General features: G+C 33.9%; 1 protein-coding gene and 1 long non-coding RNA gene across 2 annotated transcripts; both read left to right on the top strand.

The window, feature by feature from the left end:
* The first annotated feature begins 845 nt into the window (after window positions 1-845).
* On the top strand, window positions 846-3,947 carry LOC112501987. Its single transcript, XR_003067597.1, has 3 exons — window positions 846-1,187; window positions 2,829-2,963; window positions 3,767-3,947. It is a non-coding gene; the product is annotated as an uncharacterized LOC112501987 (long non-coding RNA).
* A 3,252-nt stretch (window positions 3,948-7,199) lies between these two features.
* LOC112518353 (nucleobase-ascorbate transporter 12-like) lies at window positions 7,200-14,157 on the top strand. The gene is made up of 10 exons (XM_025126015.1): window positions 7,200-7,973; window positions 8,290-8,387; window positions 8,476-8,646; window positions 10,190-10,290; window positions 10,966-11,101; window positions 11,278-11,328; window positions 11,421-11,708; window positions 12,573-12,807; window positions 13,272-13,558; window positions 13,648-14,157. Exons 1-10 carry the CDS (start codon window positions 7,412-7,414, stop codon window positions 13,867-13,869), a joined length of 2,151 nt encoding a protein of 716 aa, XP_024981783.1. The 5' UTR covers window positions 7,200-7,411; the 3' UTR covers window positions 13,870-14,157.
* Window positions 14,158-16,715: the final 2,558 nt, after the last annotated feature.

Here is a 16,715-nt window from a genome sequence, read left to right as displayed (position 1 = left end):
GTTTTTGAGGGTAAAGTGGTAAAAAGTTTCTTGTTCTACTTAGTTCCATGGGTAAAGGGTGGACAACCTTGTCCCACCCTTGTTCTAGTTTGTTCTAGTTAGTCCCACATAAAACCACACCAAACATAGGACAATTGTGTTATGTCCTGTCCTGTCCCACCCTGTCCAACGTACCAAACGCACCCTAAAAGTCTTAAGGCTTGTTGTTTAAAAAAAAAAAACCACTTAATGTCTCTTAAGTCTGAACCAGTTAAACGTTTTTATTTTCAGATCGTTTGTTTTTTATATATAAATAAGAGCTGAAAAGCTCTTAATTTGCTCTGGAAAAAAAATGATAATATAATCACTTAAATCCTCTTAATCGTTCCCTCCAGACTCTCCCCTCCATCCTCACCTCCAGATTTAGTCCTCCAAATCTATCTCGCAAGACATTCGATCTCCAAATCAATCACGACCCAGATCGCTCCACATATTCTCGTAAAATCATGACCCAGATCGATCCAAATCTATCAGATCCAAAACTTGACTGATTCAGATTTCAGACGTAAAAACAAACAGTCTGACTGATTCATATTTCATATTTCAGTACCACCTCTTAAAATTCAGAAGTAAAATCAGACTTCAGACTTCAAAACCTCTTATAAAACAAACGTCGCCTTAAAGTCTTAAAATTTTAAATGACCAAAGTACCATTTTACTTTACTTTTCAACCCTTCCCCTTTGGCACACGTTGATAACAAGCCTTTCTCTCTCTCTCTCTCTCTCTCTCTATATATATATATATATATATATATCTGCCGCTTCGTCCTCCCAAATCAACTCCCGATGTGCCTCTTCATCCTCCCAAATCAGACTCCCAATGTGCTTTCATCCATTTCCAATATGACAATTGAAGCTTCTATTGTTTTATTTCACTCCCAAATTGAAGCTTATGTTCATCTTTAAACCCTAATGAACCAAATCGACGTCTGCTTCTGTTCTTTTCTTTCATTTTATGATGTTCTTTTCTTTCTTTTCCCTTAAAAGATGACGATTGAAGCTTCTATTGTTTGGTTTTGTTTTGATTGCAAATTTATTCGTTTTGGGAGGGCAGTCAGGTCACTGGTGTTGGAGCTGCAAAAAGTTTGGACGGGTTAATGTCATTCAAGGAATTCATGATGATGCATCGTTATTTGCAAAATGGCAGGGTTGGTGGTTACTTATTTCATGCATTCTCTTATAAAACTGTTGGGCTTGAAGAACTCACAACCAGGTTCTTGTATCTGCAGTTGTTTGCAATACAGTCAGGTGGTTCTGGTCCCTGTGGTATCTTTATAGGTCGAAGTGTTACTTGGTAGTTGGTTGCTCTTTTTCATTACCTTTCATACATTGTTTTTTTGTATCACATTTAAGGATGATTAGATCATTTCTCGTGTTTTTCTAGGGTTTTGTTGGCTGTCAAGGGACAGTTGGCCATCAATTCATCATTTCATAGCAATTGGATGGTTATATCTTATGTGTTTTTTTTCCTAACTTTAGGTCATTTTCTTCTTAGCTTCATTATGGTTCTTGCCTGATTATTTATCAAGTTGCTTGTTTGTTTGTAGGTCTAAGTTTGTGATGAATGGCTATTGGGTTGATCATCACGATTTCTATTGCCAGTTTTTGTTGGTTGTTTATATTGATATTGATTCTTTCAACTTAGATGCTGGTGGGAAGGGTTATGTTTGTTTTCTTTGTTGATAGGTACTAGGAAGCTTTCTGACTGATGATGATGGTCTTCTGTATGTTATGTAGCTTTCTCATGATCCATTTGGTGAAACTATCCTGGCCACAACCTTCTATTGCTCCCTTTCACCTCTTAAAGTTGTGGCCAAATAGAGAGGTTGCATATTGATTTAGGAAACAATGTGTTACTGGGTTTGTACTGTTATAACTTTCTTTGCTCCTGTATTCACCTCATGCGTAAGCTTTCATGATTAGTTTGCGTCTTGTATGTATGTTTTGTTGATACCAAAGAACGTGGTTCAAATATCTAGATTATCGTTCTGGTTTTTCTATAATTTTTTATGATTCTTTTGTTTAGCATTATGGAACCCTAAACTTCTTCTACTAGATCTTTGAACATGGGCTTCGTTTTGTTGGTTGTACTTCCAACAAACTAGAATAGGGTTACATGATTAACGATATGATCTGTTAGATTGGTAAATAAGTATGGCTTGAAAGTTCAGATCAAAGTACTGAAAATATGAAATGGAACAGATGAAGAAAAATGGCATCTTTTATATCAAAGAACACATATTTGTAGTCTTTCGTGCATCCATCTATTAAACATGCCAATACACCATATTCTCGGGAAGGAAAGTAAAAAGAATGAAAACCCGGATGTAAACTATTTATTCTCTGTTCTATTTTCTTTCTTCGTCTAATGTTTCCCTTTCTCTTGTTGGCCACTTTTCAGAATCATTCCTAATGACACTATTCCATTGACTTCTCCTCCTTTTCCCCTCTATTACTGCTATGTAATTAAATGCACTTATGGATTCTTAGACTATTTGTTGACACTTCACATATGAATTTTGGTTTTATATGGTATAGAAATTCATGGGTAAAAATCTCCTTGCATTGAATGTCTTGTGGAAGTATATGGAGCAGGTAAGCTACTGCTTATCCTCGAAAATAATGTTCCGGCCCTTAAACGTGACTTTTGAATTGAGATAATGTTCCACAGTTATAGACCCTTAAATGTGACTCTTGCATCAATTTATAATCCAAAAATGCTGGATAATGCTTCCACATTTTGTTGTTAGCTGCCTAATGATATTCTGCTTATGGATTTTGTCTGATAGAGATCTTTTCCTCTGACCGAAGAAGAGTACTTGTTAATGCTTGATGATGTGGCAAATACGTTGAAATGCTGGGGAGTGGTTTCTCATATTCGGAATAGCCTCGAAAAATTGAAAGAGCGACCACGAGTTGGAAAGGTATGCCTTGGGTCGTACATGCTTATATATAACCTTGTATTCCCTCCATCCAAAAATTCAAGCAATTTCCATTTTGGCTGTCCAAAAAGTAACAGTTTTTGTTATGATTCAGATTATTTACTTGATTTTTCGTTAGCAATCATTATAAGATATATGTGACATTGATTTTAGTATCCAAGTGTTGTCAGCTTTGTTTTATAAACAACATATAGAATATATGATTATTAGTCGAAGAGTCTGGTTAAATTACGTGATCACTCAGTCGTTATAATTGCATTATTTTGGAGAAAACAATTATAATCAAATCTAACCCTTCAAATATAATTACAATAAAATCCTCTATAGAAAAATTAACAACCAATTAAAAATATAAATTACATTAAGGGGAGGTTGGGTAAGCAGTTGGTTCATGGTCTGCACCTTCTGCTATAATTTCAGCTGGTCTAGGAGGGGGTCCTCAGGTATAACTACCAAGTGCATTGTCTTTATCGATAATGTTGTTTGCCTTTTTTCTTTGGGATAATTTTGCTATACATGTCCTTGTAGTATGGTCTGTGGGAACAGATAGGAGTTTCCACAATGTGTAGATGTTGGGAATCAAGAACAATTATATATGTAGTGCCATTTCATTGAATGATTCAGTTTTATAGTTGTTATTGACTAAATAGAGTTTGATGTACATTCTCTTTCAATAATTAGTGATGGGATAATAAATGGCTATCGTATGTTTTAATAACCTCTCAAGTCCCACTCCCATCTTGCATAAACAATGCTAAAACAACCTTGGATTTTGTGGAATGCAGAAGGTATTTTGTAGACTCATTGGATAGTTCGGTATGGATGCTTTCATGGTGGTTATTAACGTGGAGATTGGACTATGGTGCAGTTGATCTAGAGGCGGTAGGTGTTGATTTTTGTTCATTTTGATTAATTAGGATATTGGTTTCTATTTCGATTTGTATAAGATAATTTATTTGTTTTTCAAATGTATTCACTAGAAGTTTGTTTCTTCCTTTATTATAATTATTTGGACAACATAGTTGATTTTCATGTGTGTGTTCAATAAAGTTCACATTGATTTCTTATTTGTTACATTGTACTTGATTACATCCCGTTGCATTAGATGGGTACTCAACTAATAGGAATCGAGGTTTAAATATTTCTAAAGGTTCCCTTAAAAGATCGAATGTTTAAATATAACTTTTGTACTTTTTAAATAATAACTGCACTAATTTTTTTAGTTGTAGATTTATTAGAAAATTTGACGCATTGCACGGGTATACTACTAGTCCATTATTATTTCAATTTATTTGTTTCACATCCTCCAAACTTAAAAAAGAAAAGTAAATGTTTAGATCCGCGGCTTGGATACCCAAAACATTTAATCAGGATTGAAAACTTATCCATTGAGTGATAGAGATAGGCATGAGATCCTTAAATAATTCTTTTAAAATAAAACAAAAAACCATTTAAATTATTAAATTTAGATTATCTAGCAATTGTAAGTATATTGTTGTAGCTAACGTCTTAAGTATCTCGTAACTAACTTTTATAATACATACTAGAAGAGTACTCGTGTAATGTAGCGAGACACGTCTCGATTTTAATGTTCTATTTTATTATTTGTCTCTCTCGATGTTATAATATGACTTTATGTGTTTTTAATAAAGTAATAATGATTTTATTTTTGAATAAAATATAAATTTGAAGATATCATAAAATTTTGAAAAAAAAAATAAAAATTCTCATTTTTTATATAATTTCTTTAATTTATTTTATAAGTATAATTTAATTTAAGTTTAGTAACGAAATAATTTATTTTTTGTTTAATAATATAACATTTTACAAAGATAATAATTAAGTATTCTGTTATAACTCAATAATTATCCTAATTATATTTTAGATTTTTTATATTTAAATAAGATGTTTATCTTGTATTTGATTATGTTTATTTGCAATTAGTTACAAAAATCCAGGTATGGAGCTTTAATAAGTTGTACTTATACACAATCTATTTGTAATTTTGAGTTTTAAGTAATATGCATTAATAAACAGTACTTTACGCATAAAAAATAGATTTTAAGAGTTTATGTCAAATGCTTTATAATATAGTATAGATTATTTGTTTTTTTTATAATTTAATTTAAGTTTAATAATGAAATAATTTATTTTTGGTTTAATAATATAACATTTTATAAAGATAATAATTAAGTATTCTGTTAGAATTTAATGATTATACTAATTATATTTTAGATTTTTTTATATTTAAAATGAGATGTTTATCCTGTATTTGATTGTGTTTATCTGTAGTTAGTTACACGAATTCAGATATGGAAAGAGTTTAAAAGTTTTAACCAAATGCTTTATAATATAGTATATATATATACTTATATCCCTTGAATTTATAATTCAAAAACCAACAAAATACAAGAAAAAAAATGAAGCAAAACAAATTACATAAAAAAAAAAAAAGATCACTTTATCATCTTTAATTTGAAATTTATTTTGATATATTTTTCATTTGTTTTCTCATAGTTTTTTTTATTCTTCTTTTTTTCCAAAGTTCTCGCTAAATATTTTCCTAGTTTTCATGTTGTGTTATTCAATTCATTCACGTTCTTATTTTATCACTACTAATTATGTGCTACATTAAAATACTAACGAGTTTTATATAGTTGCTCTTAAAGTTGTCGTTTTTCTTCGTATTTGTTTATTTTTATGGGGTTAAAATTTTATTTTTTGTTTGAGGTCTAAAATCTTGAAAGTGTTGTTTTTTAGCCCCTGATCGTTTTGGAGTTGTATATTGCTCAAAGCTAAAGCTTTATCTATCTTGTAGCAGAGCCATTAGAATTGTTGGGTACACATCCTATCTTAGTAGGTGTTTAATGTTAACACTTAATGAACCACATCTTGTTGTTGTTGAAAGATACATCAGGATTACCAAGACAAGGAGTAGACACCAAATTATAAGATACACAAAATAATCTAAAAATGGTAAAAGAGGGGCCAAGAATATATGTATGCCCAGGCAAAAAGGCTATACAGGGATAAATGAGATGATAGATGAGTGTTGAATAAAACGACGACTAACTCATCTTGTAAATTTGTTGTGGCGTGTTTAAGTTTCTATCAAATACAAATAAATTTTTGTAACGTTTTTGATACTTGTAGTTTTAGAGAATTATTATGGCATTTACAACTGGTACGTATTTATAACTCAAATATACATATGTATAAATACCAAAATTCTTTCGTTTTTTTGGATTTGTAAAAAAAGTTTAATATATAAAATATTGTTACAATTACATCTTAACTTTTTAATTCGTCCTGGATATTTAAAAAATAAACAATAGTATGACTAAACTTTGATTAAAAATTAAAATACTTTTAATAGAAAAAAGTTATTGTTAATCAAAAATATATATTTTTAAATGAATCTTTACATACAATGAACCAATACAAAATGCATATAACTCAAAACAAAAAAGAAGTGTATTTTAATATTATAAAAGGTATTAAATAATATTAAAAAAACATTAAACATGCGAAATTGAGTTTGAAAATGAAATTGTTGTTTTGAGGTGTTCATTGCCATGGAATGTGACAAAAATATAACATGCGATGTATGGAATCAGGGATCATGATAACATGACATCATCCATACAAACAGACGATAGCTAGAGTAGAGATAGGGCAAGGGTGAAACAGCACACGATTAAAAGAAACTATTATGAACTACATAATTGGCCCTCCTGAATTTACTAATTGTATGCTTAGTCCCTAAATGTCTCTATTAAAATTTATTCATTTCTTGGATTCTTTCGTACCCTAATGTTTTCCATTTGGGCCATTGAAGAACAAATCTAGACATGTTCAAAACAAAATATTAAAATTTTCATTTAAAAAATTGATAACAAAATATTAAATTTTTTGGTGTAAAATGATATTTTATTTAATTTTTAATTTAAATATCTGATATTTATGTGATAAAAAAAAGTACAAAAGTAGGTTCTAAAAACAAAAATAAAGTTGATGGACTAGTAATAGAAAGTTTAAAAAGATAGAGGGTGAATATTGATTAGAAACATCTTACAGGGAGTAATACATAAAACGCGGTTTTCCCCTTCACTCCTTGACGCTCCACACCGTTTTCCTCTCTCTCTCTCTCTCTCTCTCTGTGTAATCAGTTGTTATATTAGCTGTCCTCTTCTCTCTCCCAAAAGCACACACACTCTACTTAACTCTTACTCACACACGCATATATCTTCATCTCTCTAGCACCATGGGATTGGGATCTTCAACTTCTTCAACAACAATGGCGACAATCTGCTCTACTGTTTGTTAGTTCACTCCATTTGTGGACGGATATCTTCTCTGTTCTGGTTTAAAACCCTAACCCCAGATCTACTACTATTATGAATTAACGACAGCTAAACAAGGAAGCAAGCATGGCGCAGAGTTCAGACCCTACAAAGCGTCCTAAACCAGGCCCATGGCCTCCTGGTCAAGATTCCAACGATGCACCCGCAATGCCTCCTTCTTCCTGGGCCAAACGCACCGGCTTCCGCCCTAGGTTTTCCGGCGAGACCAATGCTAGTGATTCTGGTCAGTTTGCCAGGACGAATAACCCCTCTCCCGCTTCCACCCCCTCTCCTGCTCCACTTGATCTTGAAGCTGGTCGTGTACGCCCAATTTCTGCCGTGAACGGCACGGCGCCAACGCCGCAGCCGGCTAATGCACAGGTGCAGCTGCAATCTAACAAGGATCAGTCGGTGGAGAAAAGGACAGAGGCGGAGGGCAGTCCTGCACCGGTACCGCCGAAGCATGGTGTTAATGGACATGCGAGAATTGCTGCTGCGACTGAGACGCCGGCGCCGGCCCCCCCTCAGCCGAGTAGGAGGGCAGTGAGGAATGGGGATGTCGAAAATGTGTTGCCACAAGTGGTTGATGATGAATTGGTGTCTCGTCATTCGCATATGAAGTATGAGCTTCGAGACACTCCTGGTCTAGGTAAATAGTATCAAGCTCCTAATGTATTGCAAAATTTCAAATTTTACCATGTGTTCAGAGCGTGTTATGTATTGATGCCTGACTTGCTGTGCATTAGCAACTGTATGTTCTCTAGCAGAGTAAATTTGTCATTCTAACAAAGAGCAGTTCGAATTTGTGTGTGCAATTGTCTCAACATCAAACCGTCATTAACTTTCATGATTTTAACATGAGCATATGTTGCTGATTGTATTGATATCTCTGCCATTACTGACTTAACGTGTTACAGCATACATGTGTCTAATAGTCTGCACTGATTTTTGTGAATTGTCTTCAGTTCCTATTGGTTTCTATGGATTCCAGCACTATCTATCGATGCTGGGTTCGCTGGTTTTAATTCCGCTTGTGATCGTTCCGGCAATGGGAGGCGACCATGTAAGCAATTGAACCTCATGTCAGGCTAATTATATTTGAAAGTCGGTATGGTCACTTGAAATATTCTGATGGAAATTAGTGGGTGTAGGAGGATACGTCGATGGTGGTCTCCACTGTACTTCTTGTTTCGGGAATGACCACACTTCTACAAGCAAATTTTGGATCAAGATTACCCCTCATACAAGGTCCATCTTTTGTCTTTCTTGCTCCTGCGCTTGCAATAATAAAATCCCCTGAGTTCCTTGGATTGAATGGAAATGTAAGCTCTACCTTCCTTACCCAGTTTGTTTCAAGCAGATGTTTGTATGTATTTTTGTTATGTTACCTAACAGCATGGCAAATCATAGCCTTCTTTATTTGTAAACATTATAAACTTTTCTTTAGTAAATGGTCAGTATTTGCTTAAATGAGCTAATGCTATATAGTTTATGCTAGATGAATTTGATTGAGAAACCCACCTTAGCATCATAAAAGGTACAATGTTTTGTCATTCAGGGAGTCATAAACGAAGTTTTATGGTTTCTGTGCTCAGGACCTTCACTTTTTTAGTGACATTTGCTTATTTTCCTATAAACCCTTTGAAGATGACAACTCTGGGTAGGACCATAATCATTAATCTTAGGCCAAAAAGTCTTCTAGAGGTGAGGAGGCTCTAGCTCTAGGTAGCCTACAGAATTAAACACCGACTATATATGTAATTGATAACATATAGATGGTGGTTACTATCGACTGATTGGCTTTTTATCTTGAAACTCTCGGTCATCAATTTGTTTGATATTTACTTCAAAATTGGCAGTTCATTTCGGCATTATTAACAAGAAGAAAGAATAATCAGTATAAGTTGTATAACTCGCAAAGGAAAGAGGTTGCAAGTGGTCCATACATTTTAATGTGATTATTTGACCTTTACTACCAAATTCAAGCTTTACCCTGAACATGCATCCCTCAAGGGGGACCCAAGAAGGTGACACAAGCTTACACACATAAGGCCTTCCATCTGGCAATACCTCTGCCAGGTGAAGCCCTCACTTGGCATGGGGACTAATTTGACAATTACAAGGCACAAGAATTTTCTAGTTAATATTTTCTCCTTGTTCAATTGTGCACAAACAGTTTTTTTTTTTTTTTTGGCATAATCAATACTCATTCCTCATCTTCACAATCTTTGCGTCAAATATTTTCCTTGAGCCCTAGGAGTAATGACAGTGGTTGCTATTGTAAAAGTATATCAACATATATAGATTAGTCATAGAACAATCTGCTATTTAGCCCCTTTCAATCATGCATGTCTCTTGTATTAGGCTACTATAAGAATATTATTCTCAAACGATCAAGTTGGCTTTTGTGCTTGCCTCTTGTTAGTTCCATGAGGGAAGCTTATTTGGATCCAGTATGGTGTGTACCATATTTGTATGTCATATGATTTGGAAGAAACGTCTTACTAGCATTATCATCTAATGGAAACTATTAAGATGAAAATAAACTATGCTTCTTATTGATTAACCGGGCCCTAAATATTGTGGAAGTGTTCATGCCTTGCAACCTTGACACAATTGTTTGCCTTTAAAATTGGACCATTTCATGATGTGGGAAGAACCATATTTTATTTTTATGTTTTTCTACTTAAGTGGAGCTCTTCTGCTTATTATAAACTGTTTATTCTCTGCTGTCTATATACCAAAAACGTTAATCTACCCTGTCCTCGGTGTCTCGGTTATCTGTAGAAAGTTCTTGCCTTGAGATCTCATACTTTAGTAAAATGAATAATCAGACATGTGAAATTTACTTCCTTGATACTACAGAATTTCAAGCATATAATGAAGGAGCTACAGGGGGCTATAATTATTGCATCAGCTTTTCAAGCATTACTTGGATACAGTGGACTGATGACACTACTCTTGAGGTGTGGATCACTTCCTATCATTAGTTGTTTGCTCTTCTCTGAGCATAATGTGGGTTTGAAATCATGTCTACACATTTAAAAAATATAATACAAATGGTTTTTATTTATGTTTATTTACAGTCTGCCGACAAGCAGATTGCATGAAGTATCATGAGTTAAAATGCTTTCTATTATTAATTCAGCATATGCTTTGTTGTCCTACTAATTCTGATTTTTACTTCCCAATCCAAGACTCTAGAAGGACTTGGGATGAGGCTCTTTGTCTCCCCATTTAGTTTTCACGTACATAGAAATGGATGTGGAAAGGACTTTCCATGGGCTTGTGTAGCCGATATTTATGCATAATGTGTTCCGTTTATCCGTCAAATAGCCTTAGACGATTCTCTCAGCAAAGTTTGTGGTCCAATGCATTATCTTCTTCTGTTTGACATGTCTAGTCTGTTGGAAGTTTCATATGTACATACTTTTGTGGCTTTAATGACCTTTTGTGGATGGTGAGAGAGATCTTTATTCGCTATATGTTAAGGTCATTGTTATATGTTGATACCGACTTTGATAAGCAAGATGCTAACGAGTATCATTTTTGTTTTTCTAGGTTTAGCACACTCGCTGCCTTTTGAGTTCTATTTACCATGTACTACGAAACTAACTACCACTTGTGTCTTGCTCCTTCAGATTGATTAACCCAGTGGTTGTGTCCCCAACAATTGCTGCTGTTGGACTTTCATTCTACAGCTATGGTTTCCCGCAAATGGGTGCATGTCTTGAGATTGGCATGGTGCAGATTCTATTGGTTATTATGTTTTCCCTAGTAGGTTTTCTTCCAGTATTTCCATTTTTTCTCTTTGGTGATCTTCCGTTTCTACTTGTCATGCCATCATAAAACTGTTTTCGCTGATTTGAAGTTGAGCATCCTATAAGATCATCCTTTCTTTTAATGTTTACATCGTGTGTTCTCTAATATACTTTCTCCTTCGTCTCTTTCAGTACCTACGCAAGGTATCTGTTTTGGGGCACCGTGTATTTCTAATTTATGCTGTAAGTAAACTCGATGTTCTTTTCTGCTGTTTTTGAATTTCACTACTTTCATTCAAGTGGCATAGTAATATATCGCTAATTAATGTGTCCAGGTACCATTGGGTCTGGTTATTACATGGGCTATGGCTTTCCTTCTGACTGAGGCAGGAGCCTATAAGTATGATGGTTGTGATGTGAACATACCAACCTCAAATATGATATCAGATCACTGCAGAAAACATGTTGCCAGGATGAAGAGTTGTCGAGTTGATACTTCCCATGCCTTGAAATCTTCCCCATGGTTTAGATTTCCATACCCACTACAATGGGGCACACCTGTTTTCAACTGGAAAATGGCTCTCGTAATGTGCATGGTGTCTGTTATTTCTTCTGTGGACTCTGTAAGCTCCCTCTCAACTGCACCTGTGCTAAATTTTGTACTGTGGCAGTTTTACCATATAGTATTTCACTTTTCATGTTTAGTTTAAAAAATGTGGGATCTCATATAATAGTAGTTACAAATATTCAAGGAAGAATGACAAATTGCCAAATGATTTCTACATGCCGGATTGTGCATACCAATCCTACTCCACGCCACCCCAAAATCAAACTAAAAACTTAATAAATCGGAACATAGAAGAAAAAACAAAGAATAACAGAGAGGAAACACAGGCTAATTGTATGCGCCAGCCTCTATAAGCTCTCGAACTAATAAAATATTTTGAGGGCCTGTTGTATAACTTGTATTCATGTGTTTTTATATATTCACACATGTAAAGTTGTACCTAAGGCTTTATTTCTTTCAAGCAGTAGTTCCTCATATCCTTTTCTTACAGCCAACTTTGTCTGTTCAAATATCTGTACTCTGTAGCATATGTTACTTGTAAGAAAAACTTCAGAACATATTGCATCGGTATTTTATCTCTATTACCCATCATAGATGTCTAGATCTTTTGAAAAAAACGCATGAAAATATCCACAATACATATCCATTTTCAGACTTTTGTTTCATTATGCCTTACATATAATTAGGAGATGTGATGTTCCCTAAATGGTCAAAAGATGGAATGTACATATTGCTTATGGCATCCCAAAAATGAGTGTAAAATTTGCTCCGGACAGGGAGAGTAGCATATGTAGAATTCATAATGTTGTTGTGTATAATAAGCTGGAAACATCTAACTATTTCCAAATCTGACTTTTTAGCTGACCCAACAAGTAATTCTTGGTGATTATACAATTTCTGAAAGTGTGGTGTCATATAGGTTGGCTCATACCATGCATCATCTTTATTGGTGGCATCTAGGCCTCCCACTCCAGGTGTTGTAAGTCGTGGGATTGGTCTTGAAGGTCTGTCTAGCATCTTGGCTGGTTTGTGGGGAACTGGAACAGGTTCAACTTCTCTGACTGAAAATGTGCACACAATTGCCGTCACTAAAATGGGCAGTCGCAGAGCCGTTGAGTTGGGAGCATGTGTTTTGATTATATTGTCCCTAGTAGGTATGTCTTTGTTGATTGAAAGTTTTCAAGCTATATAATAACAAATCATTTCTAATTAACATTGGCCCTAGTGGTGTTCTGGATGAAAAATGCAGCCCATGTTTCATTAAGAAAACTTGTAATTAATATATGGGCAAATTACATGAAAATGCATCATAGTTTGGTCCAATTTCTATTTTGTGCAACATTCTTTCAAACCCTTCGCTTTGATATCTCAAAACATTTAAACCATAGTACATTACACAAAATGAGAATCAGACCAAAGTACATTCCGTTCTCATTGCATTCTTAGATGTAAACTAGATACCAAAATGAAGGTCTTGAAGGTACATTACACAAAATAGGAACCAAATCGAAGCACATTGCATATTTATGCAATTTGCCCTGATTTTAATTATGTGGTTTTTAGTACATGGCAAATTGAAATATCTTTTCATCTCTCATCCATGTACATGTACTGACAGGTAAAGTAGGAGGGTTAATTGCATCAATCCCTCAAGTGATGGTTGCAGGCTTGCTATGCATTATGTGGGCCATGCTCGCAGCATTGGGTTTGTCAAATTTACGTTACAGCGAAGCTGGTAGCTCCCGGAACATCATCATCATTGGACTTTCTCTGTTTTTCTCCCTTTCAGTTCCGGCCTACTTTCAGCAATACGGTCTCTCACCAAATTCCAATTCTCCTGTTCCGGCTTACTTCCAGCCTTACATTGTTGCCTCTCATGGTCCTTTCCGCTCACAATACAGAGGGGCAAGTATTTTTCTCCACTTTCAAAACCTTTATTCTTTAATCATGCATGCTTATATCACTCTGATGAACCCTATATTTTAACATTACAGTTAAATTATGTGATGAACACACTGCTGTCGTTCCACATGGTGGTAGCATTCTTAGTAGCTGTAGTTTTGGACAACACGGTGCCTGGGAGTAGGCAGGAACGAGGGGTATACGTGTGGTCTGAACCAGAAGCGGCTCGTAGGGAGCCTGCTGTCGCCAAAGACTATGGGTTACCATTCAGAGTGGGAAAAATGTTCAGATGGGTGAGATGGGTTGGGGTGTAGAGATTGGGAGGGGGAGGGGGGGATGCAGCATGAAAGTTTTGCCACGATAAGAGAGTGGTCAGTCGGGTTTTCGGGCCAATATCGGAAAACAAAACAAATCAAAACAGATGACAGATTGTAATGAGGAATTGAGGAAGCTAAATGGAAGAATGAAAGTAGGTGGATTGTGTACATTAGAGAGGATCTGTGTTGTAATGTTAAAAACTGTCGATGCTTTTGTATGTAGTTTGTAATTGGAAAATCTTTGTTTTTTTTAGTTTTGTTTCAATTGAGTCGACATTTTCCAAACTGTTTTGTGTTTTGCTAACCATTTGATTTTGTTGTTCAAAGTTGAAAGTATTTGTGTATAAATAAAGAGGTTGGGATGTGTAAACCTTTAAGATTTCTCCAAACAATTCTTTTCAACAAATTTGACAAAAGTTAGAACTAAACACATTATAACCAAAAAATGAGTTTGTTCATTTTAATTTAACATTATCATTATCGTACGTACTTTTATAAATTGCATAAAAATATAACCTGCTTTGTTTTCATTTTAATACCTAAGATGAAAATTTTCAAACCTTTAAGTATCTGATAACTGGTTTGACCCTTAACTGATTACGTGCTGACATGGTTKTGGTCTTGTCACACATGGGTTGCTCATAGTTCTAATCCAACTAAACTTCTCTTCTCATCCACGAGACGCCACTGAGATGAAGGTCGGAGATGGTTATCGGAGACGAAAGACGGAGATGGTTATCTGAGACGAAAGACGGTTACCGGAGATGTACCGGAAAAAGATAGTTATTGTACCTAAGATGGAGATGGTACTTAGAAGTGGAAAAGATGGTTGTTTTCTTGGAAATGATTACTTTGTCCTCTATATATGAAACAAAATTTTAATTGTTTAATAGAATTTTAAATAAAGTTAGATTTTATAATTATTTTATATAATAAAATCAAGATCAACAGCCACCCTCATCGAATAATGTTGAGTTGTATGTTACGTCATCAGGGTAATCGTTAAGAGTTAAACCGGTTACTTAAATGTTTAAAATTTTTTATCATAAGTACCAAAATAAAAGTTTTAAAAATGTTACTTAAACAGGAACGAGAACGAAGTAGATTAAATTTTTATGCAAATTATCCATTGATTAATTGAACATTTAAAAAAGTTGATCATTGTATTCACATGTAAATGTTACTAACAAACTTGAACTTTAATATTCATGTGAATATGTGAAAATTATTCAATATGTAATTCATATCGGGTCACTCGCATAAGAATTAAAGTATTCATTTCCATGTGAATTTAGAATGTTATAAGTGTGACAATATTTATTCACATTTAAATCTAAATTGGTACTACATAAAGAATTGAGTCTTTATTAATAATACATGAATGTATGAATCAAGTATTCATTCACATGTGAAACTATAATATTATTATTTTATATTTTATATATAAATATGCAATTAGCTCTTGTTAGAAATCCTTTATTTCCGATAAAAATGGCAAAACGAGTTTCGTGAATATTTCATATTAATTATCAAGTTAGAAAGAAAAATGTTGAGACAAACGTGTGAAAAAGGTTTTATATCAATTTAACATAAACTAAACTCTATTCACTTTTAGAAGATGGAAACACGTATTTCATTAATTCATAGTTCACACACACCCATACTCGAACATGTTAAAAATGCATGATTTCTTGTTATAATTCTTTTTGGAATAAATTGAGACTTTGCTTAAATACAAGATAGGTATGGGTTTCGACGCTCTCCCGTTTGAGTGAGCCAAAAATTGTTTTATCACATGGATTGTCATTAGAACCGAGTTCCGTATGAAGCCGGTTAGGATTTTTTGTAATCAACTTTACCTAAATAAATGAAAAAGGTAATAAGTGAAATTATAAATAAATAAGCACACTTTTCTTTAAATAAAAGAGTAAAAAATATCCTATGAAACCATGTTTATTGTGAAGAAAATGGTTTAATTTGGAAATTAAGATGTATAATAATATTGGTATGGTTTTAAGAAATGATTCATAAGTGAAGTGCTATCACATTCACATACATCATGTGGATAAGATTAAATGAGATGTGATATTAATTGAATAAGCCAAGATTACATTAATTCTCTCGTTTTTTTTATGATTGAAATTTTCTATTTTCAATCAAACTTTATGTATCTTTTCAGATGATATGAACCACAAATAATAACGACACTACCCTAAACACTATTTCTATATCTTTTATAGCTTCTTTACAAATAGTCATGATCCACATATTGTTCCTTTGCAGTTGTGTACCGTGAACCAACCCTCCTCCGGTCGTCTTTCCAGACGAATCCAACAAACAGAAAAACCAAAATCCTTACAAACCAAAAAACCTAAAGATCATGAATACAACCAATGAGGACGAATCTGAACCCAAATCAACAAGCAAATCGAAAAGGACTCAAATCAAAAACAAAAAGCAAACCGAAATCCAAAATATAATTCACAAATAAAATGTTGAAAGAGATGACTCATCAAATATGTGTATCAATCTCCAATGAAACTAAATAACATATCCGAAAAACTCATTTACGGGTTTTGAGTATCCAAAATGAAAATGACTGTTTTTCAACAACGGTTGAAGAAGTGCAAAATCTTGGTTTTTAATGAAGTAAACTCCAAATCCACTTTTTACGTGTTTCGTACTGATAAAATCGTTACAAAAAACTCCAACTTTATTCTTCTCATATTATCCAATTCTTTTTACAATATGATTGAGCAAGTTTTAAGAGTAGATTTAGATTTTGAAGGAATTTTTAGTAAAGATATCTTGTACGTATTGTGTATATGCTTTGATATATCTTT

Source organism: Cynara cardunculus (assembly GCF_001531365.2).
Source record: "Cynara cardunculus var. scolymus isolate 2C chromosome LG 1, CcrdV1, whole genome shotgun sequence".
NCBI lineage: Eukaryota > Viridiplantae > Streptophyta > Magnoliopsida > Asterales > Asteraceae > Cynara > Cynara cardunculus.
This window is presented reverse-complemented; position numbering and strand designations above follow the sequence as displayed.